General features: G+C 39.0%; 1 protein-coding gene across 3 annotated transcripts in view; it reads left to right on the top strand.

Moving 5' to 3' along the window:
• Positions 1–20084, top strand: part of LOC124612406 (centromere protein I-like) — a 367802-nt gene that overhangs the window by 139178 nt on the left and 208540 nt on the right. For all 3 annotated transcript variants that reach the window (XM_047140617.1, XM_047140609.1, XM_047140600.1), the window contains exon 8: positions 4395–4504. In XM_047140617.1, the coding sequence (XP_046996573.1) occupies positions 4395–4504 (110 nt within the window). The remainder of the gene's footprint in view (positions 1–4394; positions 4505–20084) is intronic.

Genomic DNA, 20084 nt, shown 5'->3' with positions numbered 1-20084 from the left:
TACACTAAGCAGATTCAGAAGGATGTAGGTTGCAGTAGGTACTGGGAGATGAAGAAGCTTGCACAGGATAGAGTAGCATGGAGAGCTGCATTAAACCAGTCTCAGGACTGAAGACCACAACAACAACAACAATCTCTTCACTGATCTATATTTTAGTTATTGCTTTAATCTCTCTGAGCAAATCATTATACAATTTTAATCCCTGATAGAATAAACTGTTTCGAGTTTTTCATTTATTTTGCCATTGCAAACTTAAGTCCAAACAGGCTTTTGTTCCATGATTGTGTATAGAACTATTTCTGACATAATGAACAAATGTTTTCCCTGATACGCAAAACATGAACTCACTTGGATCAGTGAGGATACACAATTTTTAGATATAAATAGTGAATGTGATTACTAATTTTAGCTATTATTCTTATGGCCTTTTTTTGCTGTTTGAATACTACATCTCTGTTATGCTTATCTGATCCCCAGAAAGGAATTTTCTACTTAAGAATTGAGTACACGCAAAAATAGTGCACCACAAAGTACTCGCACATACTTATGATAGAACCCTTAGGGAGTAATGTGCTGATGAATTCTCTTTGGCAGTATCTTTGTATGTTTCTTTCATGTCAGTTTTGGGGAAAATCGTTGTATTTGCATCACCTTCTGTAATTTTGTCACTTATGTTTAGTGTGGTAGAGTTGCTTTCCCTCTTTAAGCTGAAATTAGTGTTGTTTGTTTTCCTTACGGTCAGGGAGCGAAAGGCTATTTACAATTTGTACAGAAACCAGATGGCAGTTACAAGAGTCGAGGGGCACGAAAGGGAAGCAGAGTTTGGGAAGGGAGTGAGACAGGTTTGTAGCCTATCCCCGATGTTATTCAATCTGTATATTGAGCAAGCAGTAAAGGAAACAAAAGAAAAATTTGGAGCAGGAATTAAAATCCATGGAGAAGAAATTAAAACTTTGAGGTTTGCTGCTGACATTGTAGTTCTGTCAGAGACAGCACAGGACCTGGAAGAGCAGCTGAACGGAATGGTCAGTGTCTTGAAAGGAGGATATAAGATGAACATCAACAAAAGCAAAATGAGGATAATGGAATGTAGTCGAATTAAATCGGGTGATGCTGAGTGTATTAGATTAAGAAATGAGACGCTTAAAGTAGTAAATAAGTTTTGCTATTTGGGGAGCAAAATAACTGATGATGGTCGAAGTAGAGAGGATATAAAATGTAGACTGGCAATGGCAAGGAAAGTGTTTCTGAAGAAGAGTAATTTGTTAACATCGAGTATTGATTTAAGTGTCAGGAAGTCATTTCTGAAAGTATTTGTATGGAGTGTAGCCATGTATGGGAGTGAAATGTGGACGATAAATAGTTTAGACAAAAAGAGAATAGAATCTTTTGAAATGTGGTGCTACAGAAGGATGCTGAAGATTAGATGGATAGATCACATAACTAATGAGGAGGTATTGAATAGAATTGGAGAGAAGAGAAATTTGTGGCACAACTTGACTAGAAGAAGGGATCGGTTGGTAGGACATGTTCTGAGGCATCAAGGGATCATCAATTTAGTATTGGAGGGCAGCGCGGAGGGTAAAAATAGTTGAGGGAGACCAAGAGATGAATACGCTTAACAGATTCAGAAGGATGTAGGTTGCAGTAGGTACTGGGACATGAAGAAACTTGCACATGATAGATTGGCATGGAGAGCTGCATCAAATCAGTCTCTGGACTGAAGATAACAACAACAACATTCAGCGTTAATTTACTACATACTGTCCAATTGTACATGCTTTAGGGTTTTTTTGACTTCTCATTTGCAAGTTCCAGTGTTTTATCATTAAGTATAATATTGCTGTCGTCAGTGAAGAAAATTTTTTTCTCTATGACTTCTGTTGTTTGGAAAGTCAGTAATATAAGCTAACAACTGAATTATATCTAATACTTCTAGCTTGTACAGTAGTATTTTATGGTCAACAGTGTCAAAAGCCTTGGATAGGTGTAAAAATACGCCTGTAACGCAATCATTCGTCTCGGGAGCTCCAAATACACTTTTTATAGACTGTGTGATGGCCGATTTGTACTTCTATGTTGGAAGCCTAACTGCGATTCATGGAGAAGGTTGTGTTTATTCCGGCAACTTATTAGACAGACGCTGATTTAATCATTCTCCCTGCAGATGAAGGCTTCACCTCTGTTGTGATGAATTGGAGTGTACCTGTCAGAAGACTTCTGCCAATTGTCCAACTCCTCAACCTACAAGCTCCACCATAGTGGTCCTATTCCTATTATATGTGTCTGTCTTTTCTCGTTTCTTGTTTTGTATTCATTAAGTGATAAAAATGCAAGGAGATGGCTTCCGCATAGGACCAGGTTTTGAAAGTGGTCATTCAGATCGTGGCTATTGAATTGAAATCAGCTGTAGCTTCACTTTAGGTGACTTGACCATTATATTGTAGTCTTCTGAGGACTGCACCCAGTATTAGGCTAGTTATGCACTTATACTGTTCAGAATACATTCCACTATCGCAGTAAGAATCAACTTATATAGTTTTAAGAAATTAGACCTCATAGAGGAGAATTTATTTCTTGTCAGTTACATCACCCCAATTTGAACTTGACTGAGATGAACTGAACTTCAGATACTGCATGGTTCACAATTTTAACATTTTATTTTTTACCTGCATCATAAACATCATTATCTTGCTCCATGCTTATTGTTAGGAAGTCTTCTGGATGTAACTCAGCAGTGGTGCAAAGCCGCAGTATGTTGCTTACTGCTTGGCAACTTGTTAATTGCTCCTTTCATTGCACACTATCACTTCTGCCCCTCAGGAGCCTGTAACACACACACAAGTACCATTCCTCTACCAAACCCAAATGCTAACGTATTGTATCAAGCCACCGGTGATTATATAATCTACAGTTACGTCGTAAGTGCTGGCCTTTGTGACCTTTGTATCATGCACAATTTTTGATCCTGTATCAGTATGTCCTCTTTGCTCACACTGAGCTATGCAACGTGAGGTTGTGAGAAACCATCAAAGTTGAATCATAAAAGCAAATTTCAGAGTGCCCCGTAATAATCAAGTTACTATCACTGTCATTTTTTATTCTAATGACATCCAATCCTTTCGTTAAGCTACATGTATTCCTTAATACTGAATGCTCAATGGACATATGAAGATAATCACACATACTATTGTTTGAGATAAAATAAATCTATCGGCCGATAAAATATAGTCTGTAATTCATGTTCTGATTCCTCTTGCTCCTTCGCGTTGCCACTGTTTTCACACATATATGGAACAGGCAAATTTTTGTCTTTTGATTACTACCTTATAATAAGTCTGTGTTTCTTACAGAAGAGTTGTGAGAGTGTCCTTGTTTTTATTTGTGGTCTGCTTTTATCTTTTCCCATTTTTTTATGCTTTCTCTCTATTCTTTTCCCTATCAGTAACTTGTTTCACAAATCTCTAAATGTGGATATTTGTGTAAGTCAGTTAATCATTTTAACTTGCGTCAAGGAGTTGTTCACTTAATTGACGATGTTTATCATTCTAAAATCACCTGGCAGATAAACTGTCTACATCTTTTCTGTTTAAGTTAACTGTCTGATATGCAAAAGTGTTTTCATGACAGTGATTGTTGGCATTACTCAGTAGGAAGATTTTATTCCAGATAAAGTTAAATGATGGTATTAGCACAAAAAATGTTAGGAGGTGATTGCAGTGTAAAATTGCTTGGGAGTAGAAAAAAAAAGGTCAAATGAAATGTGGTACAGGCTAAAGTTTAGAAAAGAGGTATGTTCCAGAATATTCTTTGTATTTCTGACTGGTGCTTACAATTTCACAAAATAAATGTGTATTTCTTCTTTGTGCCTCCAGTTAATATTAGGTTGTGTTTTTGGTGTCCTTCCAGTTACTTTTCTCATTTTTCATTATACGTATATAAGATACATGTACCCTGTTGATCAGAATTAAATCGGCATACATTGTGAGAGTGATCAGGAAATCACAATCTGGACCACCTAAGAATAAATGTAGCTGGTGCATTTCCAGAACCTTGTAACTGTTTGCGAAAGAGGAAATGGAGTGGTAGGAGTTAGTGAGGTATTTGCTCTCTAGCAAAGGCTGATTATTGTTCTGTGGTGTTAGATGAAAAGATATGTATCTTTCCTCACAATGTCAGTTACTAAACAAAAAAGAGAGAGAGAGAGAGAGAGAGAGCGAGAGAGACAGACAAATAAGATGGACTAACTTGCTTTCAGTGTTATATAATAGTATGTGTGTGCATCTGTATATGTGCAAATTTTTAGCTATTCTACTTGTAGCTTGGTGTCTGTACATGTTTGTGTGTTTTGTAATACATCAAGACTAATTTTTTGTTCTCTTTATTAATTGTAGGTTAAGAGGAAGCGGAAAAGTGACAGTCTTATTCCACCACCAGTGTACATCTCTGTAGGATCAAAAAGCTATAGCAACAGGGGAGAGTTAACAGTGGACTATTTCAGATCGTAAGTGTATTTTTCTGTTAACAGCTACATTTATATTTTTACTCGTAAAATAAGCCATTGTAGTCTTTAGTCATAACACAATCCAACAATGTGAACACCTTTTTAATAAAAGCGACTTTTAATGTGCTTAATCCTGGTGTTGTGACAAAAAATCCATAAAACACATATTTCCTTCCAATTAACACTCAGTATTTAACAATTGCATTTTTAGCAAATTTATTGATGTATATTTCATAAACTATTTCAATTAATGATAACATAAGATCAAAATTTTAGTGGAAGCAGTTTTACCAGTTAGTTTGTGTCGTGATTGCTATGAAAAGCTATTTTGCCTCTTCTTTTCATGCTTAAGAGCCTCATGGATCCAAAAAAAAATTCAATTGCTACCTCTTCGCATTAAGCTGGGCGTTATGAAACAGTTGTGTCCTCTAAATTATTAACGTAAAAAACAGTATGTAGTTAACAGTATGTACAGAATTACTTATAACCAGTAGCAAAAGTTACAAATCAATAAGAATAAATGACAGTAAAAATCAAACACAGAACTCGTAAATAAGCAGAAAAGATCACAACACAAAATATGCCAGAGTGTTTACTCACTCAACCTTTTATAATACCTCTGTGCTCATGATGAAAAAGTACACAAAAAGATGTCACTGCTATACAGTTTATAAAAGCCTTACAAAAGAGAGAGAGAGAGTATTTCATATGCTCTCAAGATTTTTCCTCATCTGTCAGACGGAAGACTGAAAGAAGGCTTGTTTTTTGGACCTGATATTTAAAAATTACACTTAATTCCAACTATGAATTTAAAAAAAATTTGCTTGGAGGGAAGCTTGGCTAGCATTTAAATGAAGTTGATATTAAATTCTTGTGTGTGTGTGTGTGTGTGTGTGTGTGTGTGTGTGTGTGTGTGTGTGTGGTGTGTGTGTGGGGGGGGGGGGGGGGGGGAGGGATTTTTTTACCCAAAATTTTGGGAAAGTTTAACAAGTTGGACTCTTTTAATGTGCTTCAATATTCAGTTTTTAAGTAATCACCTGGGTTTTTCCTCTGAATGATCAGGTGACATTAATGAGGAATGATGTGAATGCTTTCATGAAGACACCAAAGTGAAGGAAATATGGTATCAGGACCACTGGAATACCAAAATGATAGGCAAATACTTCATTGAGACATACAGTGGGCACTTCAATAGAAAAATAGCTGTATCAGATCCTTTAATAAGAGGAGAAGAATGTAATGTAAGGCAGTGGACACAAAGTTCCAATGTAATATAACAAGTGTTTTTATGTTTGTACTTTACAAAGCCTTTGTTCATACTGAAATATTATTTTTTGTTCCAAAAACAGATGTTTTCTGCACATGATAGAAAATAATACTGGGGGCAGATATAGTGCGGTGTCAAAGAAAAAAAAAATCAGATTTTGCTATTACCTAACAAAAATTAATCAATTTTTTTGTTGGTGTTTGTAATTATTAGAAATTGATAAGTTTTCTGCATCTAAATATTGTGTGTTTAATAAGTTGAAATTGTTAATAGTAATGTGTTGCCATCATAGACTTATGTACATTCAGATTTATAATCAGCACTCCTTATTCATAATCTAGCAGACCTTTAAATCAATGTTCACTCCACTTTGACTAGATTTCATTCATTCATTATGTTCCACAGATCCCATCGCGAAGAAGAAACGTCAGGGATGTTAATAAATCTATGTTTCTTCATGTAATCTGTAAGTTGTAAATGTCTGCACCTTTTAGACAAGGATGATAACATACATAAATTCTATCATTGAACACGATATCTTTTTGTTTGGTAACATCATTTCCGTTGTATGGTAGAATCAACTAATTATTGATTTCCTATATCTCCACCAAATAGATTGCTGTGAATGTAGATAGTTGTGTTGCATGCTCACAATTTTCCCCAGGTTGTTTGTACAACTTCCACAAAAGAAACAGTTGCAATTAAAATACAGTTTTTATGTCTTCTACATCTACATCTACATTTATACTCCGCAAGCCACCCAACGGTGTGTGGCGGAGGGCACTTTACGTGCCACTGTCATTACCTCCCTTTCCTGTTCCAGTCGCGTATGGTTCGCGGGAAGAACGACTGTCTGAAAGCCTCCGTGCGCACTCTAATCTCTCTAATTTTACATTCGTGATCTCCTCGGGAGGTATAAGTAGCGGGAAGCAATATATTCGATACCTCATCCAGAAACTCACCCTCTCGAAACCTGGCGAGCAAGCTACACCGCGATGCAGAGCGCCTCTCTTGCAGAGTCTGCCACTTGAGTTTGCTAAACATCTTCGTAACGCTATCACGGTTACCAAATAACCCAGTGATGAAACGCGCCGCTCTTCTTTGGATCTTCTCTATCTCCTCCGTCAAACCGATCTGGTACGGATCCCACACTGATGAGCAATACTCAAGTATAGGTCGAACAAGTGTTTTGTAAGCCACCTCCTTTGTTGATGGACTACATTTTCTAAGCACTCTCCCAATGAATCTCAACCTGGTACCCGCCTTACCAACAATTAATTTTATATTATCGTTCCACTTCAAATCGTTCCGCACGCATACTCCCAGATATTTTACAGAAGTAACTGCTACCAGTGTTTGTTCCGCTATCATATAATCATACAATAAAGGATCCTTCTTTCTATGTATTCGCAATACATTACATTTGTCTATGTTAAGGGACAGTTTCCACTCCCTGCACAAAGTGCCTATCCGCTGCAGATCTTCCTGCATTTCGCTACAATTTTCTAATGCTGCAACTTCTCTGTATACTACAGCATCATCCGCGAAAAGCCGCATGGAACTTCCGACACTATCTACTAGGTCATTTATATATATTGTGAAAAGCAATGGTCCCATAACACTCCCCTGTGGCACGCCAGAGGTTACTTTAACATTTGTAGACGTCTCTCCATTGATAACAACATGCTGTGTTCTGTTTGCTAAAAACTCTTCAATCCAGCCACACAGCTGGTCTGATATTCCGCAGGCCATTATTGCTTCAACAGCATGACATGATATAATCAAATAGAAAGTAAGAAGTGACATAGACATATCATATTTACATGGGACTCTAACAGAAGGTAATAAAGACAGTAATTTAAAGTACCATTCTGTTGATGGAATAGGGACCATGTATGATAATTCTGACCCCTTAACAGCTTAATTTGGTGAAAAAGTGGGTTCTCATCTTGGAATTATACACTCCTGGAAATGGAAAAAAGAACACATTGACACCGGTGTGTCAGACCCACCATACTTGCTCCGGACACTGCGAGAGGGCTGTACAAGCAATGATCACACGCACGGCACAGCGGACACACCAGGAACCGCGGTGTTGGCCGTCGAATGGCGCTAGCTGCGCAGCATTTGTGCACCGCCGCCGTCAGTGTCAGCCAGTGTGCCGTGGCATACGGAGCTCCATCGCAGTCTTTAACACTGGTAGCATGCCGCGACAGCGTGGACGTGAACCGTATGTGCAGTTGACGGACTTTGAGCGAGGGCGTATAGTGGGCATGCGGGAGGCCGGGTGGACGTACCGCCGAATTGCTCAACACGTGGGGTGTGAGGTCTCCACAGTACATCGATGTTGTCGCCAGTGGTCGGCGGAAGGTGCACGTGCCCGTCGACCTGGGACCGGACCGCAGCGACGCACGGATGCACGCCAAGACCGTAGGATCCTACGCAGTGCCGTAGGGGACCGCACCGCCACTTCCCAGCAAATTAGGGACACTGTTGCTCCTGGGGTATCGGCGAGGACCATTCGCAACCGTCTCCATGAAGCTGGGCTACGGTCCCGCACACCGTTAGGCCGTCTTCCGCTCACGCCCCAACATCGTGCAGCCCGCCACCAGTGGTGTCGCGACAGGCGTGAATGGAGGGACGAATGGAGACGTGTCGTCTTCAGCGATGAGAGTCGCTTCTGCCTTGGTGCCAATGATGGTCGTATGCGTGTTTGGCGCCGTGCAGGTGAGCGCCACAATCAGGACTGCATACGACCGAGGCACACAGGGCCAACACCCGGCATCATGGTGTGGGGAGCGATCTCCTACACTGGCCGTACACCACTGGTGATCGTCGAGGGGACACTGAATAGTGCACGGTACATCCAAACCGTCATCGAACCCATCGTTCTACCATTCCTAGACCGGCAAGGGAACTTGCTGTTCCAACAGGACAATGCACGTCCGCATGTATCCCGTGCCACCCAACGTGCTCTAGAAGGTGTAAGTCAACTACCCTGGCCAGCAAGACCTCCGGATCTGTCCCCCATTGAACATGTTTGGGACTGGATGAAGCGTCGTCTCACGCGGTCTGTACGTCCAGCACGAACGCTGGTCCAACTGAGGCGCCAGGTGGAAATGGCATGGCAAGCCGTTCCACAGGACTACATCCAGCATCTCTACGATCGTCTCCATGGGAGAATAGCAGCCTGCATTGCTGCGAAAGGTGGATATACACTGTACTAGTGCCGACATTGTGCATGCTCTGTTGCCTGTGTCTATGTGCCTGTGGTTCTGTCAGTGTGATCATGTGATGTATCTGACCCCAGGAATGTGTCAATAAAGTTTCCCCTTCCTGGGACAATGAATTCACGGTGTTCTTATTTCAATTTCCAGGAGTGTATTTAGCCATGCTGTTGAAGCAATAAAACATTGTGAAGTTGTGTTTGGCATCATTGGTAATCGTTTCTGAATCTGATGTAATCTAGATATGTGGTGGCAACTAGAGTGTGCAAGATACTGACTTGCTAATGGTGTGGAATGCCATAAATTTCTATGAATGTACACAACCAGTATTTACCAATGGCACAGAGAGGAATGAAGGACATAAGCAAAACATCATCCACCTCATTCTGTTGCCATTCTAACAGCATCCGAAAGATGTCTACTCAAACAGAACAATGCCCAGACACATACTTATCTTGCTACCAAATGCCCTGTTTGAAGATCATAGCCCAGTTACCGGATATGTTCCCCTTTGAACATGTGCATAATACATTAGAGTAGAAGTAGGTCCAGACTTTATTGACCAGTTGTGACAACAAATGGAAGTAGTGTGGAACTCTAAACATTATCTCTCAAGATCGAATCCAGCACCTCTATGACTGCCTCCATAAATGTTTTCAGAACTGCATATTTTCCAGAGGAGGGTATACAAAATACTGAAATTGTCTAAGACAGTCTATCTGTAGGTCTCTGTCCCTGTGATATAAACATATACATGGTACAACATGTATAATACTAAGCATTAATGAAATTTTGTTAATATGGAAAATGGCTTCAGGCAAGTAATTTTCCACTATTGCTGTTTGTAAAAGATTTCATGCGATTGTGGGTCATTTTCTTCAGAAGGAGCAATGCGATGTCATCCACACATATCAAATGGCTACAGAGGAGTTGACTCTGAAAGCAAACCTGCCTCATTCAATCCCGACTAAAGTTATCCCAAGGGTACTTTGTTTTGGAGTCACCTTTTTACTGAAAGAGAAAGTGACTGGCTATCGACTGTGACAGAATGCTGCAACAAATAGAGCTCTGGTGTCTGCTGCAAGCCCCCCCCCCCTCCCCCCCCCCCCCCCCCCCAAAAAAAAAAGACCACCTGCATGTGCACTTAATGATAAAAGCACAGCTTAATTTATTACAACCCTTGTTGCTTAATATCAGCTTACTAGTGTACATAATGTTTCCCTTAATCCAACAATTACGTTTGTTATTGTCACTGTTGCATTTCGAAATCTTTTCTGTCGTCTTATTTTCCTCTTTCTGTTTTTGCCAGTAGTTTCCAGCGTTTTTGTTCGGTAAGTCATCTCATCTTTGTTTTTATATTTAATTTTTCCCACGTGGAATGTTTCCTTCCATTATATCAATACTGACAAGAGATAAGCAAGAAATTACACATTTCTTCAAACCTTAGCTCTTAGCATTTTTTCCCTCTAATCTTGCTACAGCTTTACATGGCGTGCTTTCCTTTCTGTGAAAGAATCTATTACCTCATTAAAGTTCGTCAAACGTTTTGCTACATGAAAAATCGAAATGTCATTATCTAATACTGAAAAAGCTGTTAATACAAATAATACCCAAGACTGATTACACCTATTTTGTCACTGTCTGCTAGATAAAACAAAATAGGCCTTTCTAATATTGCAGCAGGTTTGTAACACACACCAAATAAACGAGACTGTTTTGGCACAAATGGCCATTTTTATAACACGACAGAATATAATTCACGAAGTACCAATATCAAATGCCTATTAGGCCTACCACAAGCAAAAAGCTTTATGTTAGGAAACAGTTTCACATTTCATTCATACGCACCCGCTTCTCAAGCACGAGATCGAAAAGTAGTATTACGAAATTCTTATATAAATTTGGAATCGTCTTATTCTTCCATAATTTGTGTGATGTCCCGGTTTCTTCTCCTTCCTCATTCTAACAAACAATCTTGTCATCACAAATTCTGTAGCTATTGCTGCCACTGTCAACATTTGTTCGCCGATTAACTTCACTAACCCTGCTAGAATCACAGGTTTAGTTGTCCCGCGATTATTTTCCAGTTAGGCGCTATTACATGTTCGAACAACATGTTTTCCGCATTACTTCCAGAACAGAACTTACACAGCTGCTAGCCAGGGACTGTACTACTGGTCCTTACTAGTGTAGCGATCTGGCCAAAATTTTTCCGTAAAAATATCGTTTTCTTGGATACACCGAGAAGATAATACGTAATCTTTCTCACCTGTTATTCCTGTCAGTCATTTATTTCCATTCTGGTAGTCTGAATCTATGGATTTCGCTAGTAATTATAAGAACGCTCATCGTTCGCAAACCCAATCAACCACATAATCAGACAGTGATTGGCATTCGTCCGTTCGGCTTTACTCGCTCAGCTCGTATAGCCCCGTCCCCTTTTGTCTGCGGAAAGTTTATTTCTAGATGTGATGAGGATTCTCCTGACAGAGACATCACATACACTATGCATGCATTCAAAAGTCTACTTCTAATTCATTCAGAAATCTTGTGTACTTTTTCATCATGAGCACGGAGGTATTATAACAGGTTGAGTAAGTAAACACTCTGGCATATTTTGTGTTGTGACCTTTTCTGCTTAATTACAAGTTCTGTGTTTGATTTTTACTGTCATTCAGGTTGGCACATGAGGGGAATTTGTGATGGGCTGCATCAAACCAGTCGGCAGACTGATGAATCATGGGGAGGGAAGGATGAGCATATTATTGTCATACAGCGTGCTTTGAGACTTAGTGAATCCAGTGTGAACAGTAATCACCATAATACGGAATCAATTCAAAAAACTGCTCAACCTTCAAATGACTTAAGTGTGACTAGAGTAACCAAATCTCACTGGGAAGCAATGGGAAGAACGAAAAAATGCATCACAACCAACAACACATACTTCCCTCTGGAGCCAGCACTGTTCCTGGCCAGCTCAGGTAGGTTTGATCACTTCAAGGATCTTTGTGGCTTTCACAAAGTTAAAATGACAAGAGAGGCAACTGTGGCAGATGATGTTGGAGCCAAGGAATATAAAATGAGGTTTAAAGAAGTTGTGACATAATGCAGAACAGTGAGGCACTTTAAATGAATGTCAAGTGCCTAGCAAAAACAGTTCAGATAAAAAGAATTTGCATGTAAGGAAATCTATCAATGAAGCTGAACTGACTATAGCACCATCATTGTTTGTTTGTGTCTATCGACCTGCCAGCGTTTTTGTTCGGTAAGTCACCTCATCATTGTTTTTATATTTAATCTTGTCAGTATTGGTTTTATATATCCTATATTTAATTTTATGTCACACAAAACAGCTCGCTATTAACTAATAGGCAATAAAGAGTTCAGATTTTCTGAAGAGTTCTTGTTCTCTTGATTACAAATAATCCCATCCGCTATTAATAGCAAGATTTTTTTTAAGAGGGGCAGGCTGTCAAACCGGTCGACTGGGAGCAGGAGAGGCACCACAGGATATTCCAATTTCCACTCTCCTGAATATAGTTTTGCCGCGCGGTAGAAAAATGCTTTATGAAGAGGTGTGGCACTGCACTTTGGCATACGTAAGACCAAATAATACGTCTTACATTTCCTCGAATACATATGTTTTAAGTTTCAGACTTTTCAGAAAGATGTGAGCTAAAAGATGAACATATTTTGAAAATTTGATATTTTTAGTATTGACCTGGTTCATAAATGTCGTAGATCCAGGGCTGATGCGCAGAGCAGTCTGAGTTATAGTGGGTAGTCTCCATGTGACCCATGTTTACATTTAGTGATTTTGCTGTTTCCCCTTCGTTTACTTTCTCGTTAAATGAAAACAAAATGGATATCTGTGGCCTGGCACTACAGGTGAATTAAAACACATTCACATCATTATGGAAGGCTGAAATATGTCATTAGTTTCAGATTTTATTTTATTTTCACCTTTCTGACAGTCAAGCATTAATCGCCTTACGGAACAATGAAGTTATTTTTGTCTGTTTGCTAAAGAAATTTGACTTTTGTTAACCTTTTCCGCAGAGGCAGTCAATGTATTTGAAATGAAATGTTTAATTCCACAGTACTGGCTAGTTTCAACTGTTCGCTGCATTTCAAGTGCACGTTTTCATTTTCTAGCACGTATGGCATTGTGCCATAATAGAGAACCGAACATGATATTGTACAGTACTGGTACTCCAAGAAAATTTACATCCCAAAAACCACACTGAAAAGCTTAATATCAGGTCGAGGTCTACTTCATTGGGAACCTGCACATACGAATTTGCCCTTTAAGTATGCACTTTAAATGTGCAAATTTTAATATGGTTCACGAAATTCCGATGCTCTTGCAGTATCCTCCGATGTCTTGTTTCTTTTATGACATAATGTATGATCTTTCAATGTTTTACTCGTATGTACATACTGGTTTCCTACGTTATGATAGCTACCCAAGCACGGTGTCGTCTGTTATCTGCGCTCTCTGGCAACTGCTGAAACGAACCAATTTCTAACAGGTCGCAGGAAAATATTGTGAATAGTGGTTTGAAAAGCGTTACTTTCAAAGTAAATATCCTTTTACGTAAGTTGAAGTATGTGCAAGAATGTACCATGAATTTATTAAATCACAGAGCGTTTGACTCTCATTTAAAAATCAACTCTTTGATGACGAGCCATTTAGAAGAATTTCGAATTTTACTGGCACATATGTGCGATATATCTTAAAGTGTAACATGCGCAAAAAAGGTCAACAATATATGCGAAACTTAGCTTCTCTTGCACCTTGAGACCAATATTTTATGTGAAACCTTTGCTTTTCTCGTAGCAACACTATGTATATTGATTTAAAGTATTAACTTTCCCTGTTTGTGTGTTCGTGCTACTTAACAGTGATGTTGCTGTTGGCTGACTACATCACGTGTCCTATGCTCTGAATATCCGCTGTCATCAGCTGGCGACGTCACATGACATGAGCTACGAATGGGTTACAAAAGCACATCAATTTCTCGATTTCAATGATTCGGAAAGTAACATGCAGTGTTTGGTGGATTCCAATGTATACTTTTGTAATACGAAAATACGCACTGTATATGTTGCTGCATATCAAAGACATTTCCAAAATATGTCTCTTTCCCTGAGTTTCGTTTTCTAAAGCACTGGGAAATTGTACTCCACGTATACACCCTGTCCTGAGCAACTATGTCCGCTCCCACATTTTTAGGATAAATCCAGACAACAGGATCCTCTGCCTAAGAGTATCTCCAGCAGTTTAAAAAATACTGAAACAATCACTCACAAGACAGATTTTAACACTTCAAATATCACACACACCAGATGTGTCAAAGAAAAACAAACCACTGGAAAGAGTAACATGGGGCATTTCACAGACTTAACAATCCTCCATCAAAATATGCAATCATTAGAAAATAAAATACAACTATTAGAAGTTGAGCTCCAATCTTTGAACTGCACAGTAGTTTGTATTACTGAGCACTGGTGTAGAGACACAGAAATCCAACATTAGTATTATCATTGTATGAAAGGGCAAACTCCTACTACAGAACTACTTCAAGGGGTGGAGTGTCGTGCATTTATATCAGAAAAGGAACACTGTACAGTAAGTGAAGACAAACACTTTGAAATATCAGCTATTGAATTAACAGGTCTTGATATCACCAAGAATTTAATCATTTTGTGTGTGTGTGTATAGGTCTCCCAGTGGTAGTGTGGACACTTTTTTCAATAACTTAATAGAAGTTCTAGATAAAGTCTCAAGTACAAAGGCCAACATAATTCTGTGTGTGGACATTAACATCAACACTAATATCATAAATGAATCCAGCAGCACCTTCATAAACATCCTTCAAAGTTTTGGCATGCCCCTACTGGTCAATAGTGCAACAAGGTTTACTGCAATGACTGCATCAGTAATTGACCATGTGGTCACAAATATGGACAGGGAAAAATGTGATGTAGCTGTAAAAGATGTCGGACTATCAGACCATCTCTGTCAAATAACAGCAGTAAAATCAGGCATTGAATCATTTCCTAAACTACAAGCCTACAAACAACATCTATCAGATATCAAAATAAAAGATTTTTCAAAAGAACTAGAAATACAAAGCTAGGAGGAAGTGTATAAGGAAACCAATATGAATACAAAATTCTCCACATTGTTGTAATTGAACTTTGAAAAGGCATTTCCAAAAGTATGCATGTCTGTATTATCTCACAAAAACAGATGGATAACAACAGTTATTAAGAAGTCCTCCCAAACACTTAAATACTTCAGTTCCATGAAAAAGATTCGCAATGATACAGAATTCTTAAATTTCTATCATAGATACAAAAAGATCTATAGGAAGGTGCTGACTGCTGCAAAAAAGTCGTTTAATGACAAAAATAATATATAATACAGAGAATAAAAGCAAAGCAGTCTGGGATGTTATAAAGAAGGAAACTGGGAGAGGCAAACAATCGCAGAATAAAATACTGTTAAGGGAGTGGGATAAGGTAATAAATGATCCACAACACGTAGCAAACTACCGTATTTACTCGAATCGAAGCTGCACCTGAAAAATGAGACTCGAAATCAAGGAAAACAAATTTCCCGAATCTAAGCCGCACCTGAAATTTGAGACTCGAAATTCAAGGGGAGAGAAACGTTTTAGGCCGCACCTCCAAATCGAAACAAAGTTGGTCTACTGTAATATGAGACACAATTTAGGTAGAATAAATGACGATACAGCTACAGTAGTTTGGTTCGAGTCGTAAGCTTAGCAGTTAAGCTTTACCAGGTAGCCATTGCTATGCGTCAGGCGTGCTTCGTCTGGTTTGAATGGGTTGCTTATTTTTCTTTGATCTGATAAGTGCCGTTCTCTTTGTTATAGGTGTTTACGTCACTCTAGGCTGAAAATGCATTATTGTACTGTGTCATGTGTTGTTTGTCGCATTCTGATAGTAAGTGTTTACGGCCTGTCGCCGCTCGCGGCATGGCTTGCTAAGGTGCGCGCTACCGCCGCTTACAATAAAAAAAAGAAAGGAATTGTCTCATTAGCGAAACAATGGCAAGAGACTGCTATTTGTTGTTAACTATACTGCTGTTTTCTTTGATAATGATCAACAAGAACCAAATAATAGACTGCGTATGATAGATGTTCTGAACGACAGTTTAGCTAAAATTTTTCTCCGTCTGAAAATCTTTGCAGACGCCTCTTTTGTACATTACATTCTGCACAGAAATTAGTCGTCTTAGATTTAAAAATCTAGTCAATTGCTGTGCTTCATTTCTGAATGTATCACTATTAGGCATCAGAATAATACGAATATAAACATGACATGATATGTATATTCTTCCACGTTTGCTGCTGTCTCACACTAGTTTCGTAGGTTATTAGGAAGACAGGATTTAAATGAGATGGCAGCAAACACGAAAGAATACATGGCAAAATGTTTATATCCGTATTATTCTTATGTTGAAGAAAATACTGCACGTGATTCGCAATTCATAAAAGTTCCTATTAGCAACCATCTCTTCTCACATGTAGGAAAAAATTCAGAATGTAGAATTGGCCATATTGACAAACATCCCAAATAGTCTTGCCAGTCGGATTTTCGTAGTACATTGAAATGCTGCTACATTCGAAGATGAACAACACGGAATTTGTATTTACTTCGTTGGATAATGTATGAAAATGCAGTGGTCGAAACTCGGGGGCGGAGAAAAAAGCTCGTCTTACACCTTTTTTAAAAAAAAAAAATTATTTACTGACGCAGAGGTTTTGGCGCCAGTATTTATCTTTGTGCCTGCAAAGCATGCCTGTGTAGCGCTACATGTATTCAACGGCAGAAGTTAGTTCTGGCGGCACCTACCAACATTTTTCAGAACTTCCACTTACTTTGCACTCGATTCTAAGCCGCAGGTGATTTTTCGGATTACAAAAACCGGAAAAAAAGTGCGGCTTAGATTCGAGTAAATACGGTATGTAAACAAGCATTTTTCAAGTACTTCAGAGATGTTACAGCAAAAATTCTCCAAAGCAAATATAACACTTGTAAATAATGTTGCACTAAATACAATGATGTTACTTCCAACCACAGAGAATGAAGTCAATAAAACTGTTCAAAAACTTGAAAATAATAAGTCAGTAGGTTTAGATGAAGTACCAATGTGTGTACTGAAACAATGCATAGGGATTATACAAGGCCCCTTAACAAATATAATAAATGACTCCTTCACATCAGGGGCATTTCCAGAGCAGTTAAAACAGGCAGGAGTTGTACCTTTGCTTAAGAAAGGTAATGCAGAAGACAGAAAATTACCGGCCCCTGCTGTCAGCATTCTCAAAAATAATACAAGCAATTATGAAAGACATATTAATGAATTACCTGAATAAATACAATCTTTTAAGTGAATCACAGTTTGGTTTCCGAAGCGGCAAAAAATACAGAGTCAGCTGTAGTAGAATTCACAAAAGTTGTGCTTGATGCCCTTGATAAAGATGCAAAATTTTAAGGAGTGAATATTGATTCTCAGTTGAAGTGGTGTGGACACACAAAGGTACTTCCAAACAGAATGTCATCAACATGTTGCCCTTAGAATCCTATCATCAGTGTGTAACATGTTGTGTCTCTTAGTTTCATATTATTCATATGTACACTTAGTTCTTAGCTATGTCATTCTTTTTGGTGAACAAATGCGCAAAATATGAACACAATTTTCAAACTCCAGAAAAGAGCCATAAGAATAATAACCAAAAATACTAGTAGAGCTCATTGTAAAGATCTGTTCAAAACACTGGGGATTTTATCTGCTCCAGGTGAATACATATACCAATCAGTTATACACATCAAAAATAACATTGATAATTACTGCACAAACAGCTCTGTTAATGACCATGCAACAAGAGATATACTTACATCTACCACGAAAAAATAAACATAAAACTCAAAACAGTGTTTTCTACCAAGGAATAAAACTGTACAATAAATTACTAAAAGAGATAAAGAAACTGCAAAAATACACTTATTTAAAAAGACAGTTAAAAAGTACCTGTTATGCAGTACATTATATATGTTGAAGGATTACTTAGATAAAACAGAGTAGGGGTTTGATAAAAATGTTGTACAAATAATAATAATAATAATTATTATTATTATTATTATTATTATTATTATTATTATTATTATTATTATAAAGCATCTAACATTCCACACAACACCTTCACTTTATGTTTTTTCCGTCTTTTTTCCTTTCTAGAAATACTTACCCCCAAGCTATGCATAGCTCAGTACTAACACCTCTTCCTTTTGCTGAGCTCAACATCTCACTCGTTATGGAGGGAAGCTGACTCAGTTTTTCAGGATAGCAAATGGGAAGTTACGTTACAGAATTCACCACTGTGTGTGTGTGTGTGTGTGTGTGTGTGTGTGTGTGTGTGTGTGTAATGAGTGAAGTGTTACGAAACAATGTGTGTATATTGTGTGCAGTGACTGATTGTGAGGTAATATTAGTGAACAGTGTGGCATTACATTATCTAATAAGTTATTTGTAAATACCAGGAGTAAATCTTAATTTTTTTGTCTAACTAGAAGTCTGTAAATATATATGTATACGAATTAGTTCATTTTAAATTGGTCTAAACTTGTAAATACTTTAACATGTATCCTTGTAAAAAGAGACCTACGGATGAATAATGCTGCTACTGCTGCTACTACTACTACTACTACTACTACTACTACTGCCACTGCTACTACTACAACAACTACTTCTCCTTAGAGGGGAATGCATAGAAACAAATCTCTGGCGCAACTATGGGTACCCACAAGAGCCTCCTTTGGAAACCAGTGTATGGGTCACCTAGAGGAAACCTTCCTATCGTTCAAAAACCTGAAACTGCTTGTCTGGTTCACATTCTTTGATGACATCTTCATGAGCCGGACCTAGGGCCAGACACCCTGTCCCATTCCTCCATAACTTCAACAACTTCTCCCACCTTCTTCACCTGATCCTCCTCAACCCAATGTGCTACCTTCCTGAATGTAGACCTCCCCACACTCTGATGGTCACTTATATACCTCTGTACATATCAAACACACCTTTTTACCCTGGTCTCCTGTAGACGTCATATCTGCAGTGATGAGATTTCCTTACCCAGTATACTCAAGGTCTCACAAACGCCTTAACAGACAATCACTGCCCCCAAACCTAGCCCACAAAGAATTTCCCTTGACATATACCGACACACTCCTAATCCTCCTATCATCCACAAGAATCATCTTAAAAGGAATGACTTACCCCTGTGGAAGACCTATTCACCCAGCCAGCACATCTTACTCCAGTCCTGCCACAGGTACCCCTAATCCATCAGATGCAGGGGTGTAATATACCAGCTGTGCCACAATTTCTGCATGACATTTTATGTGGTTATAACTGCCAACCAGTTGTTCACCAGAATGAATGGCCACCACGAAACTGTAGCCAAGAACAGCCCAGTGGCACAACATGCTGCTGAGCACAACAAGCCAAAGTTCAGTGTCTATTTCACAACCCACGGCATCTGAATCCTTCCCTCCAGCACCAGATTTTCTGAGCTACATAGATGGGAAATTTCCTTATAACACATCCTTCACTCCCACAATCCTCCTGGCATCCATCTCCACTGTCTTCACACCCTCCACCAACAGTTTTACCCTCCACTGTCCTGTTCCCCCTTCCCAGTCCACACGTCCATGTCATCTTTATCATGCTGGACTTCAGCGGCTCTGGTGACCAAGTGTCGCATTACCTAGTCCATGTACCTACCAGCTTCCCTTATCCATAACTCACTGGTAAGCTGCCATTACCCACCCATCCCTAACCCCTCCTCCTGCTTCCAACTTCTTTCTCACCCTTCCCACCTGATACAACCCCCACCCCAGTCCACCTGCCAAACTGCAATTCCAATATTGAATGTGAAGTCAGCACAATGTGTGTGTGTGTGTGTGTGTGTGTGTGTGTGTGTGTGTGTGTGTGTGTGTGTGTGTGTGCGCGCGCGCGCGCTTGCGGGCGTACGTGTGTGCGTGCATGTGT

Source organism: Schistocerca americana, chromosome 1 (genome assembly GCF_021461395.2).
Source record: "Schistocerca americana isolate TAMUIC-IGC-003095 chromosome 1, iqSchAmer2.1, whole genome shotgun sequence".
NCBI lineage: Eukaryota > Metazoa > Arthropoda > Insecta > Orthoptera > Acrididae > Schistocerca > Schistocerca americana.
This window is presented reverse-complemented; position numbering and strand designations above follow the sequence as displayed.